We start from the raw sequence: 15,326 nt of genomic DNA on the forward strand, positions 1-15,326 counted from the left end.
GCTCTCGTCAAAAGGGAATCTTCTTTTTAAGGAATTGGGAAAGAAGACTTTTTTGTCTGGTTCAGACCACTCTAAGGACCAGATCAGAGTACTTTGTGTATGGGAAAAACCTTTGCCTTCCTCTTCCCCAGAGCCTCATACATTAAATCATGCCTGGATAATTGAGTCTCTTTTTCATCAATTTCCAGCGTATCATAAATGGCGCTCAAAAGCTCCTCTACCTCCTCAAGAGAAAGCTTATACTTTGCGCCTTTGTTAGCTACAGCCTGATCCTCATCCAAATCAACGTCAGAGGATTCAGGACTAACTAACGCGGGGCTATGCTCCCTGACTAGGTGTTGTAAGGCATGGTGAGGAGGAGATTGTGGTTGCCTTAGTGGTGGAAACCGCTGTACCTACATCCATAATCAAATTGCGAAGGGATTTAAAAGTTGAAGCCATTTCCTCTTTAAAAGGAGCCAAGGAACTTAGCCAGGGGAGAATCTGCCTCTGTCTTAAGAATGCCTGCAATACACTGCTTGCATAAGGCTTTACCAGAACCCGAAGATAACCTATTTCCACAGTTTGGACATTTTTTGCGGCCAGATTTATCTTCCCTTGGGGCTTTCTTAGTCTGAAACAGAAAAGAGGCATCCTTAGTAATTAGGGAACACCTATGCATCAAGGTGAAAAAATACCTGCAGTCACCGGCCCCTTAACCCCACCCGTTTTACGTACCTGAACCCTTTCATTCAGTCGGCAGGGACATGCCATCTTTCTCCACGGGCTCCCAGCTCTTGGACAGATTGATAGCAGCGCAGTCATTGCCGCCCGCTACTAGCAATCAAATCCAATGATGCGGGGGGGGAGGGATTACCTTATGCAGTTGACCAGCTTAAACATGTATTGCAATATGTGCAAACTAAAAATCCATTTCTCATTGCATAGTTTTCTGGAAAGGGTGCAGAGGGTTCATTCAGAATTTGTACTTCACACTATAAGGTGCAATAAAGGGACACTTCTCTGTGGTACAATCTAGGGTTGCACAGATACCACTTTAAGACCGAGTACAAGTACCGATACTTTTTGCGATTTTGAAACTCGAGCATACAAGTGTTGCAACGCCCATCTTGGTACACCCTGCACTCTGCCACAGAAAGCCTAGAGTCAGAAGGCAGCAGCTGACATTTTGTTACACTTACCCCATATAGTTAGTGAACTATATACGCTGGGTGTAACAAGATGTACACTGGCATCTTGTGACTGCAGGCTTACTGTGGCCAAGTGCACCACGATGGGCGTCACTGTGTTTGATCTCTGACTGAGACATGGGCCATCACTTCCAGTAACGAATGTGGTGGCCCGGGTCACCGAATCTGACGGCACATGCAGCTGCAACCCACACCCCGACCAGGTAACCTTTGGCTGCTGCCAGGACTCGCTCTCCCACCTCTTCATGCAAAGGTATCAGATTAGGCACCGGGAGCATTTGCTCAAGTAGAAGTACTCGGACAAATACTCAGGATTGGCGCCAATACTAGTATCCATATAGCCCTAGTACAATCCTCAGATCAAATCTTCTGCTAAACTTCAGAATACAGTCCCCCGTGAATGACTAAAAAAAAAAAAAAAAAAAAAAAAAAAATAAATAAATAAAAAAAAAGGGACAGGCCAGAGTTAGGGACCCCATGAAAGAAGAACTACTTGGCTCAGATACAGTATCCAAATATTACACAGTCAAGATCTTGTGGAACTGTCAGTATTAACAAGGCCAAGGAACAGCTGTGCTAATCCAGCTTCCTCCAGGTGCCTTCTAGTGAGATTCTGCGATCTGGAATCCACACACACAGTTTCAGAGAGTTGAAGATCATTTTGGATGGACTGTAGGCCCCTCCAGCTTTCCCACAGCTGGGACTTCGAACAGCTGTGATTTGGTAGGGCTTTCCTTAGGGGAGAGGGTAGCCAGCCCACACAAGCAGGTGTAATCCATTCTACAGGAAGACCCTGCTAGTCTGGAGTTCACACCCCTTATCGGCCTCTCAAGCTACCTGCTTGGCCCCCTGCTACCAGGGATTGGCTAAATATTAAGCTACATATTTGATTCTCCCCTTACCTTTGTTCCAAAAGCCTACCAAAAGGCAGGGGAAATAGTGAAACATGCAGCCTGTGGAAATCGGGACCAGCCTAAATAAAATCAACCACTGCTCCAATGAGTACAAAAAAAAACAAAAAACAAATACCAAACACCCTAGCAGCCTATGCAGGCAGGTGCTACATTTATTTCAGCGAATTGCTGAACAAAAAAAAAAAAAAAAAAGTTTGAGAAAATAAATAGCTGGATAGCAGCACTACAAAAAAAATTCACATTATATAAAAATAGATATCAGTACAGACTAACTGCACAGCAGTTGACACGTTTCACACCGGATGCGGTGCATAGTCCTAGTTAAAAAAAAAAAATAAAATAAAAAAAAATGAAAAAGTTCCAGTGTTTTGAAGTGTAAGAAGACAATGACTTTCCTAAGCCCTGTCTCTGCATAGCACTAACAGGACCTAGCTAGGGATGAACACTAAACAGGAGGAGAGAAATCAAAACCACATAGTAAACAAGCTGTAGTGCCCCAAAACCTACACTTGGTGTCAACATACTACAGAACATCTTTATGTAGTTCAATACAACACAAAATATATAAAAAGTAGAACAGAAAATACATCATACCCTATGTCAGTGGTTCTCAACCTTTCTAGTTCTGTGACCCCTTGATAAAGTTTCCCAAGTTGTGGGGACCCTCCCAACAGTAAAATTATTTTCTTAGCGTGGGTTGTCAGCATCCAAGGCAAGACAAGTAATTTGCACCCCTAACCCATGGACAATTAGCACTCCCCGAGTCCCTTCCACTCGTACTGTATTAAAGCCTGTTATGGAACATTTTAGGATGCATCACTCTTTGTTCTCCTTTCTTTCTCTTTTATCTCTCTCTATCCTAATTTGTTTTCCCGCATCCCGCTCTCTAGCCACCTTTCTTGTTCTCTTATTCTATTCTCTCCTTTTTTTTGTGACCCCCTTTCCCTCTCCCTTCCATGTATTCTCTATTTTTATTCATTATCTTACTCCTTATGGGGGGGGGGGGTCTGATGGCTTTCAAGGAGTTGAGATGAGTGGCAGTGCTGGTGGGAATTTGGGATGAGTGGCAGGGCTGGCTAGGGGTGCAACGGATCAAAAAAAACTCACGGATCGGATCGCTCCTCGGATCAGAGTGACGGATGGGGATCATTTTTTGGATCAGCAAATATATGAATTTGCAAAAACCTGTGAAAATTCCACCACCATATAGTCCCCACTGTATTATCCACAGTCTCCCACACTGTAATATTGGCTGGGTATGGCAGAATATTGTCAGGGATGGCTGTGACTGCAATTGTCACAGAGCAGCGCTGTGGGCACTACAGATACAGCACGCAGTGCTGCTGCCATCCGATCTCTCCCCTCCACTGTACAGATCAGTACACAGAGGGGAGAGGGGAACTGGCGTCATGACATGCCGGTTTGTTTACAAGTGATCGCTCCATCATGATGGAGCAATCACATTGCAAATGGCCGCTGGGTGTACAAAGATAGTCCGCCGCTCCGGAGCTAGGCCGAAGTCCCAGCCTTTCCTAAGGCCGAGGCAGCGGAGTGCTCTGCGGATCGTGGGGTGCGCTGAGCCGAACAGGGTGGCACTTTCGGATCACAGATCGGTGACGATCCGTTTCACCCCTAGTGCTGGCGGGGAGTTCTGATCAGCAATCTTAGCTGCTCTTGGTCAAGGTCATCTGCTGATCTGAGAACTATAGTGGGGACTTTTAATGGTAACTCTAACCACAGGCAGTGTTACTCATGAAACAAAACAGTAAAGTTAGCCCAATTTTTGGGGTTTTAATGTGAAATATGATGTTATGATGTTACGCCGTGAGAATCGTGATCCATCTAAGCAAAAAAATATAAAAATCGCGATTCTCATTTTAGCCAGAATCGTGCAGCTCAAAGTGACACCTATGCCAAAATCAGGAGACAAGGTCTCCTCCAGCCCCTCCTACTTCACATTCCTCACCATTCAGCTGACCCCAGCCAAGCCATGAACTGAATAGGCGGCTGCAAAGAGGGTGAGTAGGCAGCCGCGGGCTCAAGGGACAGCCCAGCTAGGTGGCAACAGGCTCCAGGGACAGCCCTGCTGGGCCTGGAGAACAGTGCGGACTTCAGGAACAGTCTAGGAGTCGGTAACCCCTGGCAAATAGTCATTCGACCCCCTGACCAGGTTGAGAACCACTGCCCTATGTGATACATATGTAGATGCTTGCAAGTCATTATCTGCATGGTTCTCCCTGTGCTGGCGTGGATTTCTTCCCACATCCCAATTTGCTCAACTGAGTGCACCTAAGTTGGCTGCCTGAACTCCTAAGGCTACATTCACACTGGTGATTAGGGCTGGAGCGAATAATAGCAGCAGGCATCAGATTCCTGCTAAAGCTCAGCAGCCGCCATTCACTATGTGGGGGAAATCTGAGTTCTGCGTGCGTTTCCCGAATCTTGTTTAAAACGCATTTGCCATCTGTAGCGGGATTAAGTGTCAGCTTAATGGCAGTACCAACCCAGGTCACAAACGCAGTGTGTCTGCCAGCTCCAGGTTGCAAGGAACAATGCAATCTGGTTGCTCTGTGTTTTATAAAGAGCACTACTGCAGTGGCCCGGTGCAATGTCAGCCCATTCAAATTAATACGTTGAAATCAAACTGCACCAAGATCGCATGGGAAGTGCACAGGAAAGTACAGCTCGCTCCTGTGCAATTTAAGTGAACTAGCTCTTAAGAAAACAAAAATTGCTATGCTGTACTTTTACAGTATTATATTTGGCATATTTTTTTTTGCCCATAGCTCCACTTAACCACTCCCTGTCCAGCTGATCAGCAGCTCGACTGCCATTTCAAGCAGCAGCAGGAGGAGGAGGGGATTGTTACAAGTGAACAAAGTCCCAGAAAACGCTCACACTGGAAGTAGTTAAACAAAATGTGTTCCAATAGAAACATGTAGATATACCATTTAACAACTTCCTAAAAAATGCTAACTGCAGGCTTCAGTACTGAGTTCAGCATAGAAAAGAAAAAAAAAATTACACAAAAAGGATCAGTGTGTTGAAGGTAAGAGAAAATTTGAGGGTGGACAGAAAAAAAAAAAAAAAAAAAAAAAAGAAAAAAAAAAAGTCTTGAAGTACTCAATATTAGCTTTTTACCTGCCTAATTTTAACAGTTTGCATAAAAAACAAAACAAACAAACAAACAAAAAAACAAACACACACACACACACACACACACACACACACACACACACACACACCCCACACAACACATTTAATTGGCCAATTATGAATTTCAAGGCTCTAAAATCAAATTTGAGACAAAATTAGTTTTTTTTGTTTTTTAATCAAGTCGGGAAAACAAAGTGTTCTGACTACAATACTTTCCTTTAATCTAGACCTCTCTTCTCCAGTACCTGCCATTTGCCACAAGATGTCCTCAGTCTTCTAAGTCAAATGACACCCAGCATGGCTCAATCAGAAAACAGTACATACTGTGAGTGCAGGGATCAGCCATGCCCAAAGGTGGTGACACCAAAGCACCCTTTATTCGCAGTATAGGCAGAGAGCAGGGCTGATATCCTCAAGTCAACGATGCTCTTCGCATCAGTAAGAAATGTCAAGCGATTTGAGCCAGTTAAAAAGGACCCTACAGCACCATACAAGACCAGTCTGAAGACTTCAGAAAATGGTATTGAAATAAAGCAAAGGGCTACAAAGGTGGGAGGGGTGGATAAGGATTTAGGGGGTGGGTAACAGTCCAAAGTAGGTGCTTTGTTTACATTTGGGACCACATTTAGGGTGCAAGTTAAAACAAGTCATTCAAACACCCCCCCCCCACCCTCAAACCCCCCATGTACCTAAATCGTGGGCTGCATCTTGCTATAGCATTCTGTCCAGTTTAAATATGAGGTGGCTTTGCATGGCTCTGCACACACAGCCAGGTCATTCGTTCACAAGATTACAAGTGCCATCTGCCAGTGTGGCAAAGGGAATTATGGATCTCAATGGATGACGTCACCACACTAGTAAGTGCATTGTTTATTTCCTCCAGCCACCTAATTTGGTAGGTGCATACCTCCATACAGAGCTGGGGCTGGAAAGCAAACCATGCAGGAGCCTGTGCATTATGCCCGATTCATTGTTCACAGCTGCAATGCTCTGCAGACCTGAACACAAAAAAGAAAAACTAAAAAAAAAGAAAAAAGAAAAGCACTTTTATTTTATGTGCATTTTTTTATTCAAAAAGGTGGGACTATGCACTTTAGGGCATATTTACTGCTCAGATCTGCACCAACACCCAGCTCCATATCTGTAAGCAGGTGAGCTATTGAACTGTAAGAACTTCTCTCACTAATGGAGAATTTACCTACCAGTTTCATTCACGTGACTTATTTAGATTATGAAACCTCATGTGCGCCATATATGAGCAAACAGACTAATCCTAATCAGTTAATCATCGACAAATTTTGCATGTACATCACCGCACACACATGAACCTAGAGGGTTTTAAAACAAGCCCCTAAATCCCCCACCCCCATCTGTTAAAAATGCCATTAAAAGAATTTTGTTATTTCTCTGCGCAAAAAAAAAAAAAAAAAGTGTTCTGCCAGAAATGTTGTCAAGAGAATGCTCTGATGAGTGGCACTCTTCAGAATGCTTCAGTGGCACTCACATTGTTCTCAGCCATCTTTAAAGAAGAAGTAAACCCTGATGGGTTTTACTTCCTCTTTTGTTCGCTGCAAATGAAAAGCATAATGGGCTAGTATGCTTTGTGCCACTTACCTGCAAAAGAATCCAGTGATGTCCCCTGTGTGGGCAGCATTCATCTCCTGGACCCTCTTCCTTGCGGGGTGCGGACTCTGGCTCTGATTCGCCGGAGCCGCGTGACGTCACTCCTGCGCATGCTCACAGGAGCACGATTAACGGCACAGGCTAGGGAAGAAAAGGCACTTGCTTTTGTTTCTTCTCTGTGCATGCGCCTATGGAATTTTCAGTGGACTAAACGGAGATATTTCCACTACCTATAGGTAAGCATTATTCTAGGTTTACCTATAGGTAAAAGTCCAAAAAGTAGGTTTACAACCACTTCCCACCCGGTCAATGTATATAAACAGCTGGGTGGGCGCGCTCTGCTGAGTAGACGTTCAAGAACGTCCCTCAGGAGGATCGCGCCCGCACAGCGGCGCAATCCCGATGCACTCATGTCACCCGGACACAGAGTATCTCCGATCAGCAGGAGGGCTCTGCGATTGGCCCTCCTGATCACATGAAAGCCGTGTCCAATCACAGCCATCATGTGATGTAAACACAGAGCCAGTTGCTAGGCAATCGGCTCAGCTCTCCTCACACCAGTAGTTGTCGGTGAGGAGATGAGAGCAGATCGCTGTAGCTGGCTGGTGATCAGTGACTATGAGCTGTTTTTTTACAGCTTTTTACTCACTGATCACCAGTCTAGTGTCCCCAAATAATAAACACACCTTTCCCCCCACATATGTCCCACTAAAATCACATGTCCCAATGATTATCTGCGCACATGTCCGTGATCACCTGCACACATCGTGCATGATCATTTGCGTACATATGTCCGGATCACACAAACCAATTATTATACACTTAATGGAATTTTTTTTTTTTTTTTTAACAAAAACATGCAGCAGAATACATTTTGGCTTAAATTTGACAAAATTAGATTTTATTGGATTTCTTTTAAAATAATAGTTTTTTTTTCCAAATTTCCACTCTTTTTTCGCTTATATCACAAAGAATTAAAAACTGAGTCGTGAATAAATACCACCAAAAGAAAGCTCTATATATACAAACAAAATTATAAAAAAGTAATTTGGTTACAGCGTAGCATGACCGCGTAATTGTCATTGAAAGTGCGAGAGCGCTGAAAGCTGAAAATTGGTCTGGGAAGGAAGGGGGCAAAAGTGCCCAGTTTTGGGTGGACATACATTTTATTTGAGTACAGTGTCACACAACTGTGCAATTGTCAGTTAAAATAACGCAGAACCGTTTAGCAAAAAATGGTCTGGTCATGAAGGGGGGGTAAATCTTGCAGAAGTCAATTGGTTAAAGAGCAACTGCACTTTTGTGGGGGGAACCCACATCATCATCCCATGGGACATTGCAAATATTTTATCAAACCTTGTTGCAGATTCCTACCTTTTGTTATTCTGAAGCAATTGCTGAGAGTGTTTGTGTCCATGTGGTAAGTGAATCCCACGGGAGTGGTTTCATAATTTTCTATCAGCTGCTGGACCTGCGGGGTTCCAATGCATCCAATGAGTAAATCTGCATTCCTACAGACAGGATTTCCTATTGGGAGCATCTCTCCAAAAACTTATTTTTTTGCAGTGGATGCTCCAGGGATGTGCAATTTATTTCAACCAACACCTGGCACATGCTGTTCCTGGCAGGCAGTTTTTTTTTCTACATTTAGCCCTGCTGCGGGCAAGCAGCAGGGCTCACTTGTCAGGTGTAAGCACTACGGCGGCTCCGCTACCACCCAATTGCTTCCACGCATGCTAGCAACTTGCCCCCTTCCCCTACTTATGCCAGGCTTGCATGCCCATCTGTGGGTCCAGGACTAACCCTGCAGGTGCCTGCTGCTAGAGGGGAGGAGAGCGAAGACACGTCTGCTCTCTTCCCCTTGTTGTTCCTGAACTGGAAGAGATGTATGATGTAATTTCCGGGTCCCCGTTGTCAGTGCTCCCGGCAAACGAGGCCAAGAATGAATGTAATGCAATGCGCATTACATGCAGGACAGGGGAGACATTGGGGGGGACTTTTAGACCCTGGATGTCTCATTAAAGAGAACTTGTCACCCAAAAATCATCACATAGGGAACAAAAAAGTCTCCTATGCGATAGAAGAAAAAAAAATAAATAAAAGTTAAAAAATAAAATAAAAAATAAGTTACACCCAAGCACATAAACAGTCCCCTGGACAAGTAGTTTTTAAACCAATTTCCACACCCCTGTGCTCAAAATCTGATCTGCATCTCAGTGCAGACCTCTGGGAAAAGAGCCAATAACACAAGCAGGGAATGGATGTTTCTTGGGGGTGTTCTGTGTACAGAACACTGCAGGTAGCCATTGTATTGAATTTTACAGAAAATTACAGAGCTGCAGATCGAAAAGGAAAGGGGATTTTTATAAAACATTCAATTACAATATGACTTGTGTCACAATTCCATACTAACAAACCCAGACAGCTGGTGCCGATAAGGGTTGCAGGTGGTCAGAATAACTGTAAGCAGTGAAATGTATGCAGAGACCGATGTTGCACTTGTTCTTTCAGGTGCAAGAACAGCAGCTGTATGGTGTTTCCACTAGAACGCAACCCTTTAGCCCCAACCCTTACAACCGTGAAAACGGTGGGAAAAACTAAAAAAGTGGCACCAAACAGTACCAACTGTGAGGCTCATTTGTCCACAGTTGCACAGAAAGGCTGTACTCATCTGATCCTCTGGAAAACAGTGCTCCCCCATGTCCAGTGATGGACTGTTCCTGCTGTCCTCATGTCCAGAGCCAGTCTATGGGTATGATGATGTCTGAAACAGTCCACCGCACAAGACCGTCAGACCATGGGAAGAGGGGCAGGGATCGGTCTTGTGCTTGGAGGATCAGCAAATTAGGTTAACTATATCTCCGCTCTCCTAGACAAAAACAAGCAGTTAATCCATGCAATGTGAGCACAGCCACATTGCATTGGAAAACATCTTCTTGCCTGAATATACATTTAAAGTACCACTGTAAGAAACAGAGCAGACAGGCTTTTATGGCAGAATAAAAAATGTAACATCTCTTCTGCAATAAAATGCCCTTACATGCCTGCTAGCTGGCTTCTCCAGGGCCGTAAACTGTGGTGCTTTGTGCCGCTCTGCTTACAGTGCCAGGTTGGGCTCAGAGTGCCAGGAAGACTAGCTCCAGCTCATTCTACAATGGCCAATGAGGAGGCCCAAAGACTGGCAATCAGAAGAAGTCAGGGCAGAATCTTTGGATAGGTAAGCATTTACCCCTTAAGTTCCATTTTTAAAAAGCAGAGATGCCCTGAACCTTGGAGAGCACTCTGCAATAGTATAAAAAGGTCCGAAAAGGGCCATAATACAGAGACCAGTGGCCGAAAATCACATTTCAAGCTAGCCTCACAATCTTCCAAACCAGAGATGCTCAAAGCTGTTGAAGATGAACAGTTCCTGATAGCTGCTAGTAGAGACTAGAGACTAGAGACTAGAGAGAGAGAGAGAGAGAGAGAGAGAGTAAAAGCCTACCAAATATATAGCCCAACGTGGACACTAGCAAAAGATTTAAAAAAAAAAAAAATGATGCATTATGGTTAGAGATGAGGTTATGACTAGTTTCAGAATCCCTGTGTATCTCAAAGGATTTTGCTGCCAGAGTAGTTTTTTTTTTGCACAACTTAAAAAATAAGTTTTAGGCCTGAAGAAGGTTACATACCCCCAAATAATATACATTTTCTGAAAGCAGACACCCAACACAATAGAATAAGGGTAGTTCCAATTTGTCACTTAATATCAGTGCAAAGGTATAGGAGAAGCAAAATGTCAGAAGAAAAAAAAAAAAAAAAAAAAAAAACACAAAACACTGAAGTGAATTTTAGGACAAACAAAGTATCCAAATGTTTGGTAAAAAATAAAAACCGAGGTTGCACCGAGTAAATAGATACCCACGTCATACGTTAAATTTGTGTGCGTCCTTGAAATGGGGACAAACTTCAGTATCCTATATTTTCCAGTTAATCAGTTTAGTGTTATGGGAGGTGGTCTTGTGCTAGAATTATTGCTCTCACTCCGGTGAGCGTGACGATAGAACGTGCATCACAATAGACTATGCATGTCTCCTCTGGGTCCCACTGAATGTACTTTTTTTTTTTGCAAACTGAGCATGCAAAGCACTGGAACCATGATCCCTGTATTGTATATGCAATGCTAGGTTCTTAATTCAGCTCCCTTTCTGTACCTAGGTATGGGACTTTCACAGTTACAAAGCTGGAGGAAGTATCAATGGACTACAAGTGCAGTTAACACCGCACTCATGTTTCATTGAGAACTAAAAGTTTGTCTACCGCTGTAGAAGATGGGGCTTGTAGTTTATTCATTCACAGATCTCTGTCTAAATGATGCCGCTGAGCAACCCATGAAATTTGGTGTTCACATGCAACGTGGTGCAAAGGGTGGCATTTTAATGCAGAAGAGAATTGCACCATCTCTTCTACCCTTTGGGACCATGTTTCATACATATTTAAATTATAATATGAAACAAAGTATCATTTCCCAACCCTCACTACACTGATGACTGTCGCTGACTAAGCACCTCCTCTATTCATAAAAAGCAATGAACGCAAAGTGTTCTGTGATTGGGATAGGGGAAATTATGACAGTCATCAGAACTTCCCTCATATCACAGAGCACCCTGCAGCAGCCTCACATGTGGCACTCAATATCATTAGATACAATGTATTTTTACTATACAAATGGGCAAAAATTATCTTTGGCTATACCTCAGCTTTTAAACTCAGGTGAGGGTTATCCTTGCTTATTTTTCTAAACTTCCTCCTGAGCTCATACCCTTCCAATATTGAGAGAAACGGCTGGAAGGCCAGATTAAACGTGGACTAGGAAGCACAAATAATTGTGTATATGGTCGCTGGGAGGGACCTGTAATATAAATGTTGGAAGAAGCACGTTTTCCAAAAAGGAAACCCTGTGCTTCGCTGACAAAATGTAGAAAAAAAAATAAAAATAAAGAAGTGTATAAACTAACTGCTGCTCTCCACAAATGCATACTCACCTTCGTTTTGCTTCTGCTGCTTTGTTTGGCCTGCGAAGCAAAGAGAAGAAGCAGTGTGAAAAGTTTCAAATCACGACATGGAGCTTACAAAAAAGTCTTTCCATCCAAGGCAATGGCACTGGATGCCTGAGCAGCCAATCACCAGCATTCTTACATGGGAAGAAGGGTAGCCAAGCTGCCCATACACCTATGTAGTCTGAATGGGGACACATCAAACAGATTCCTCCATCCATATTAATCTTTCTACCTGGGGGCTGAACAGAGGCTGAGAAGCAATGGAAAGGCAAACTCACAAAAAAAAGAAGATATATTGCTCGCGCTCAACAACTTGCTAAGCAGCTCTGTATACATGACCTGAAGAAAAACACCAGTCTTCTGCACTTTTTCTAGGTTACTGACACTTAGTTGCTTGTCTGTGGTGCTGATTCAGCAGATTCAGTACTAACATTTCCAACAACTAGTTTCATTTGTAACTAGACACCGTGTAATCTTGAAGCTAGGGACATTCAACGGACGGATTTCTCACTACCATGCTAGGATAAAGGAGGGGGGAAGCAATTCAACCAGATTGGAGTTACAGAAAAACATCCATAAGCTGTGCAAGTTATTGAAGCTACCAGAACCAGCACAAGTTAGGCACAGGTCATGTCTATACATTAGTATGACCTGTAAAAAAAAAAAAAAAAAAAAAAAAAAAAAATTGTGGCACATCTTTCAGGATTCAAGGGTTCCCTACATAAAAATGTATCAAAATATCAAAAAAAGACTACAAAAAAAAAAAAAAAAAAAAAAAAAAAAAAAACCTAGAAGGTAGAATTTCCCCATTATAAAAATAGCTACCAAACTACCTAATGTACTATCTGGTTATAAATGTTTAGACTTCTCTTGAAGACTCCGGAAAGGATAAACAGAATGTAATCTGACTATCATTCCCCTTTAAGTCTAGGTTCACATCTTCACGGTTCTGTATACCGCATTTGCTAGGGCACAGCAACCCATTCATTTCCCTGCAGAAAATTAGTACCTGAACTTGATTTGGAACCATGTAAGCAAACTGCAGATTTCATTACGTGGGGATGCCATTAAAGTTGTTCTAAGGCTGGGTTCACACCGCTGCAGCAGCGAGAACCGGATGTGATTCGCACCGCACTGCAAATCACATCCGATCTCTGTGCGATGCGAGTACAGCCATACAGATAGTATGGCTGAATTCTTATCGCACCCGCCGCAAACTCGCACGGGACCCTTTTTTTGGTCCACAGCAGAATCGGATCGCATGGGTGTTCACACCATGCGATCCGATTCCTGTCCGAGTTTGCAGATCGCACTGCGATATGCGAACTGATCTGGGGGTGTCATTAACATTTCACTGACACTCCCAGCAGTCCGCATAGGGCAGTGTGAACTGCCGGCGGGATGCATGCGATGCGGGAAAACGCCGCAGATTCGCTGCGTTCCCGCATCGCTCCGGTGTGAACCCAGCCTAAAGGTAAAAATGTTTTTTTCCACTTCTCCCCCAGATCAATTCCTACATTTCTCACATGCATGTACCAATAAGCATTGCTTTGCTAGAAAATTACTTATAACCTGCAAACATTATATATTTTTTATATCAGAGACCCTGGAGATTAAAATGGTGATGGCAATTTTTAACCACTTGACCACTGGGCACTTAAACACCCTTAATAACCAGACCAATTTTCAGCTTTCTGTGCTCTCACACTTTGAATGACAATTACTCAGTCATGCAACATATATTTTTGTCCACACAAATAGAGCTTTATTTTGGTGGTATTTAATCACCGCTGGGTTTTTTATTTTTTGTGCTATAAAAGAAAAAAGACCGAAACTTCTATAAAAAAAAAAAAAAATGAAAAAATATTTTTTTAATTTTTCTTAGTTCCTGTTATAAAATTAAGCAGATTAGTAATTTTTCTTGATACATTTTGGCCAAAATTTATACTACTACATATCTTTGGTAAAAATAAGTACAAATTGATGGATATTATTTGGTCTTTGTGAAAGTCCACAAGCTATGGTGCCAATATCTGAAAATTGATCACATCTGAAGGACTGACGGCCTCTCTTATTTCTTGAGACCCTAACATGCCAGAAAAATACAAATGCCCCCTAAAATGACCCCTTTTTGGAAAGAAGAAGACATTCCAAGGTATTTAGTAGGAGGCATGATGAGTTTTTTGAAGTTGTCATTTTTCCCCACAATTCTTTGCAAAATCAAGATTTTTTTTCACAAAATTGCCATATTATCAGGTTATTTCTCACACACAGCATATGCATACCACAAATTACACCCCAAAACACATTCTGCTATTACTCCCGAGTACAGCGCTACCACATGTGTGAGACTTTTACACAGTGTGGCCGCATACAGAGGACCAACATGCATGGAGCGCCATCAGGCGTTCTGGAGCACCCAGGACAATTCTGACATTTCTCTCCTAAATGTAAAAATCATCATTTATTTGCTAGAAAATTACATAGAACCCCAAAACATTAGATATGTTTTTTTTTTTAGCAAAGACCCTGGAGAATACAATGGTGGTCGTTGAAACTTTATCTCACACGGTATTTGTGCAGCAATTTTTTCGAGAAAAAAAACAAAAAACAAACACAGTAAAGTTAGCCCAATGTTTTTGCATAATGTGAAAGATGAATTTACGTGGAGTAAATAGATACCCAACATGTCACTCTTCAAAATTGCACACGCTCGTGGAATGGCGCCAAATGTGCTACTTAAAAATCCCCATAAGCGACTCTTTAAAAACATTTTTTACTGGTTACAGGTTTTGAGTTAGTTACAGAGGAGGTCTAGGGTCAGAATTATTGCTCTCGTTCCAACGTTCGCAGCGATACCTCACATGTGTGGTTTGAACACAGTTTTCATATGTCGGCGGGACTTACGTATGCGTTTGCTTCTGCATGCGAGCACATGGGGACAGGGGCACTTAAATTTTTTTTTTATGGTTCATTTTACTTTTAATTTGAAATTTTTTCCCCAAAAAATAAGTTTTTTGATCACTTTTATTCCTATTACAAGGAATGTAAACATCCCTAGTAATAGGAATATGGCATGACAGGTCCTCTTTACAGTGAGCTATGGGGTAAATAAGACCCCACATCTCACCTCTAGGCTGGAAAGCCTGAAATAAATAAAAAACGATTCTGGCTTTGATCAGATGGTGAGTCGGTAGAAGCACCGGAGGGGGGGGGGGGGGGGGGGAGGGGAACGTCCACTCTCGCCTCCTGTAAGAGCGATCAAGCAGCGGAACAGCCGCTATGATCGTTCTTATGGTGTAAGGAATCGCCGGCTGAAAAAGCCACAGCTCTGCACATCTTTTTACGCATGGGCGTGAGCACGCACCAGAAACTGAGAAAAGGATCGGAGCTGCTCTGTGCAA

The 15,326-nt window shown here is 42.8% G+C and overlaps 1 protein-coding gene across 2 annotated transcripts in view; it reads right to left on the reverse strand.

Annotated features, from left to right (window-relative positions):
• MED26 (mediator complex subunit 26) overlaps positions 1-15,326 on the reverse strand; it is a 65,970-nt gene that overhangs the window by 24,620 nt on the left and 26,024 nt on the right. Inside the window, exon 2 of one of the 2 annotated variants that reach the window (XM_077475501.1) lies at positions 11,908-11,937. The exons of the other annotated variant lie outside the window; for it this stretch is intronic. Coding sequence (XP_077331627.1) covers positions 11,908-11,937 — 30 coding nt within the window. The remainder of the gene's footprint in view (positions 1-11,907; positions 11,938-15,326) is intronic. 2 annotated transcript variants of the gene reach the window in all.

Source organism: Lithobates pipiens, unplaced genomic scaffold, assembly GCF_037356315.1.
Source record: "Lithobates pipiens isolate NorthernLeopardFrog02 unplaced genomic scaffold, aLitPip1_a1.2 Scaffold_13, whole genome shotgun sequence".
NCBI lineage: Eukaryota > Metazoa > Chordata > Amphibia > Anura > Ranidae > Lithobates > Lithobates pipiens.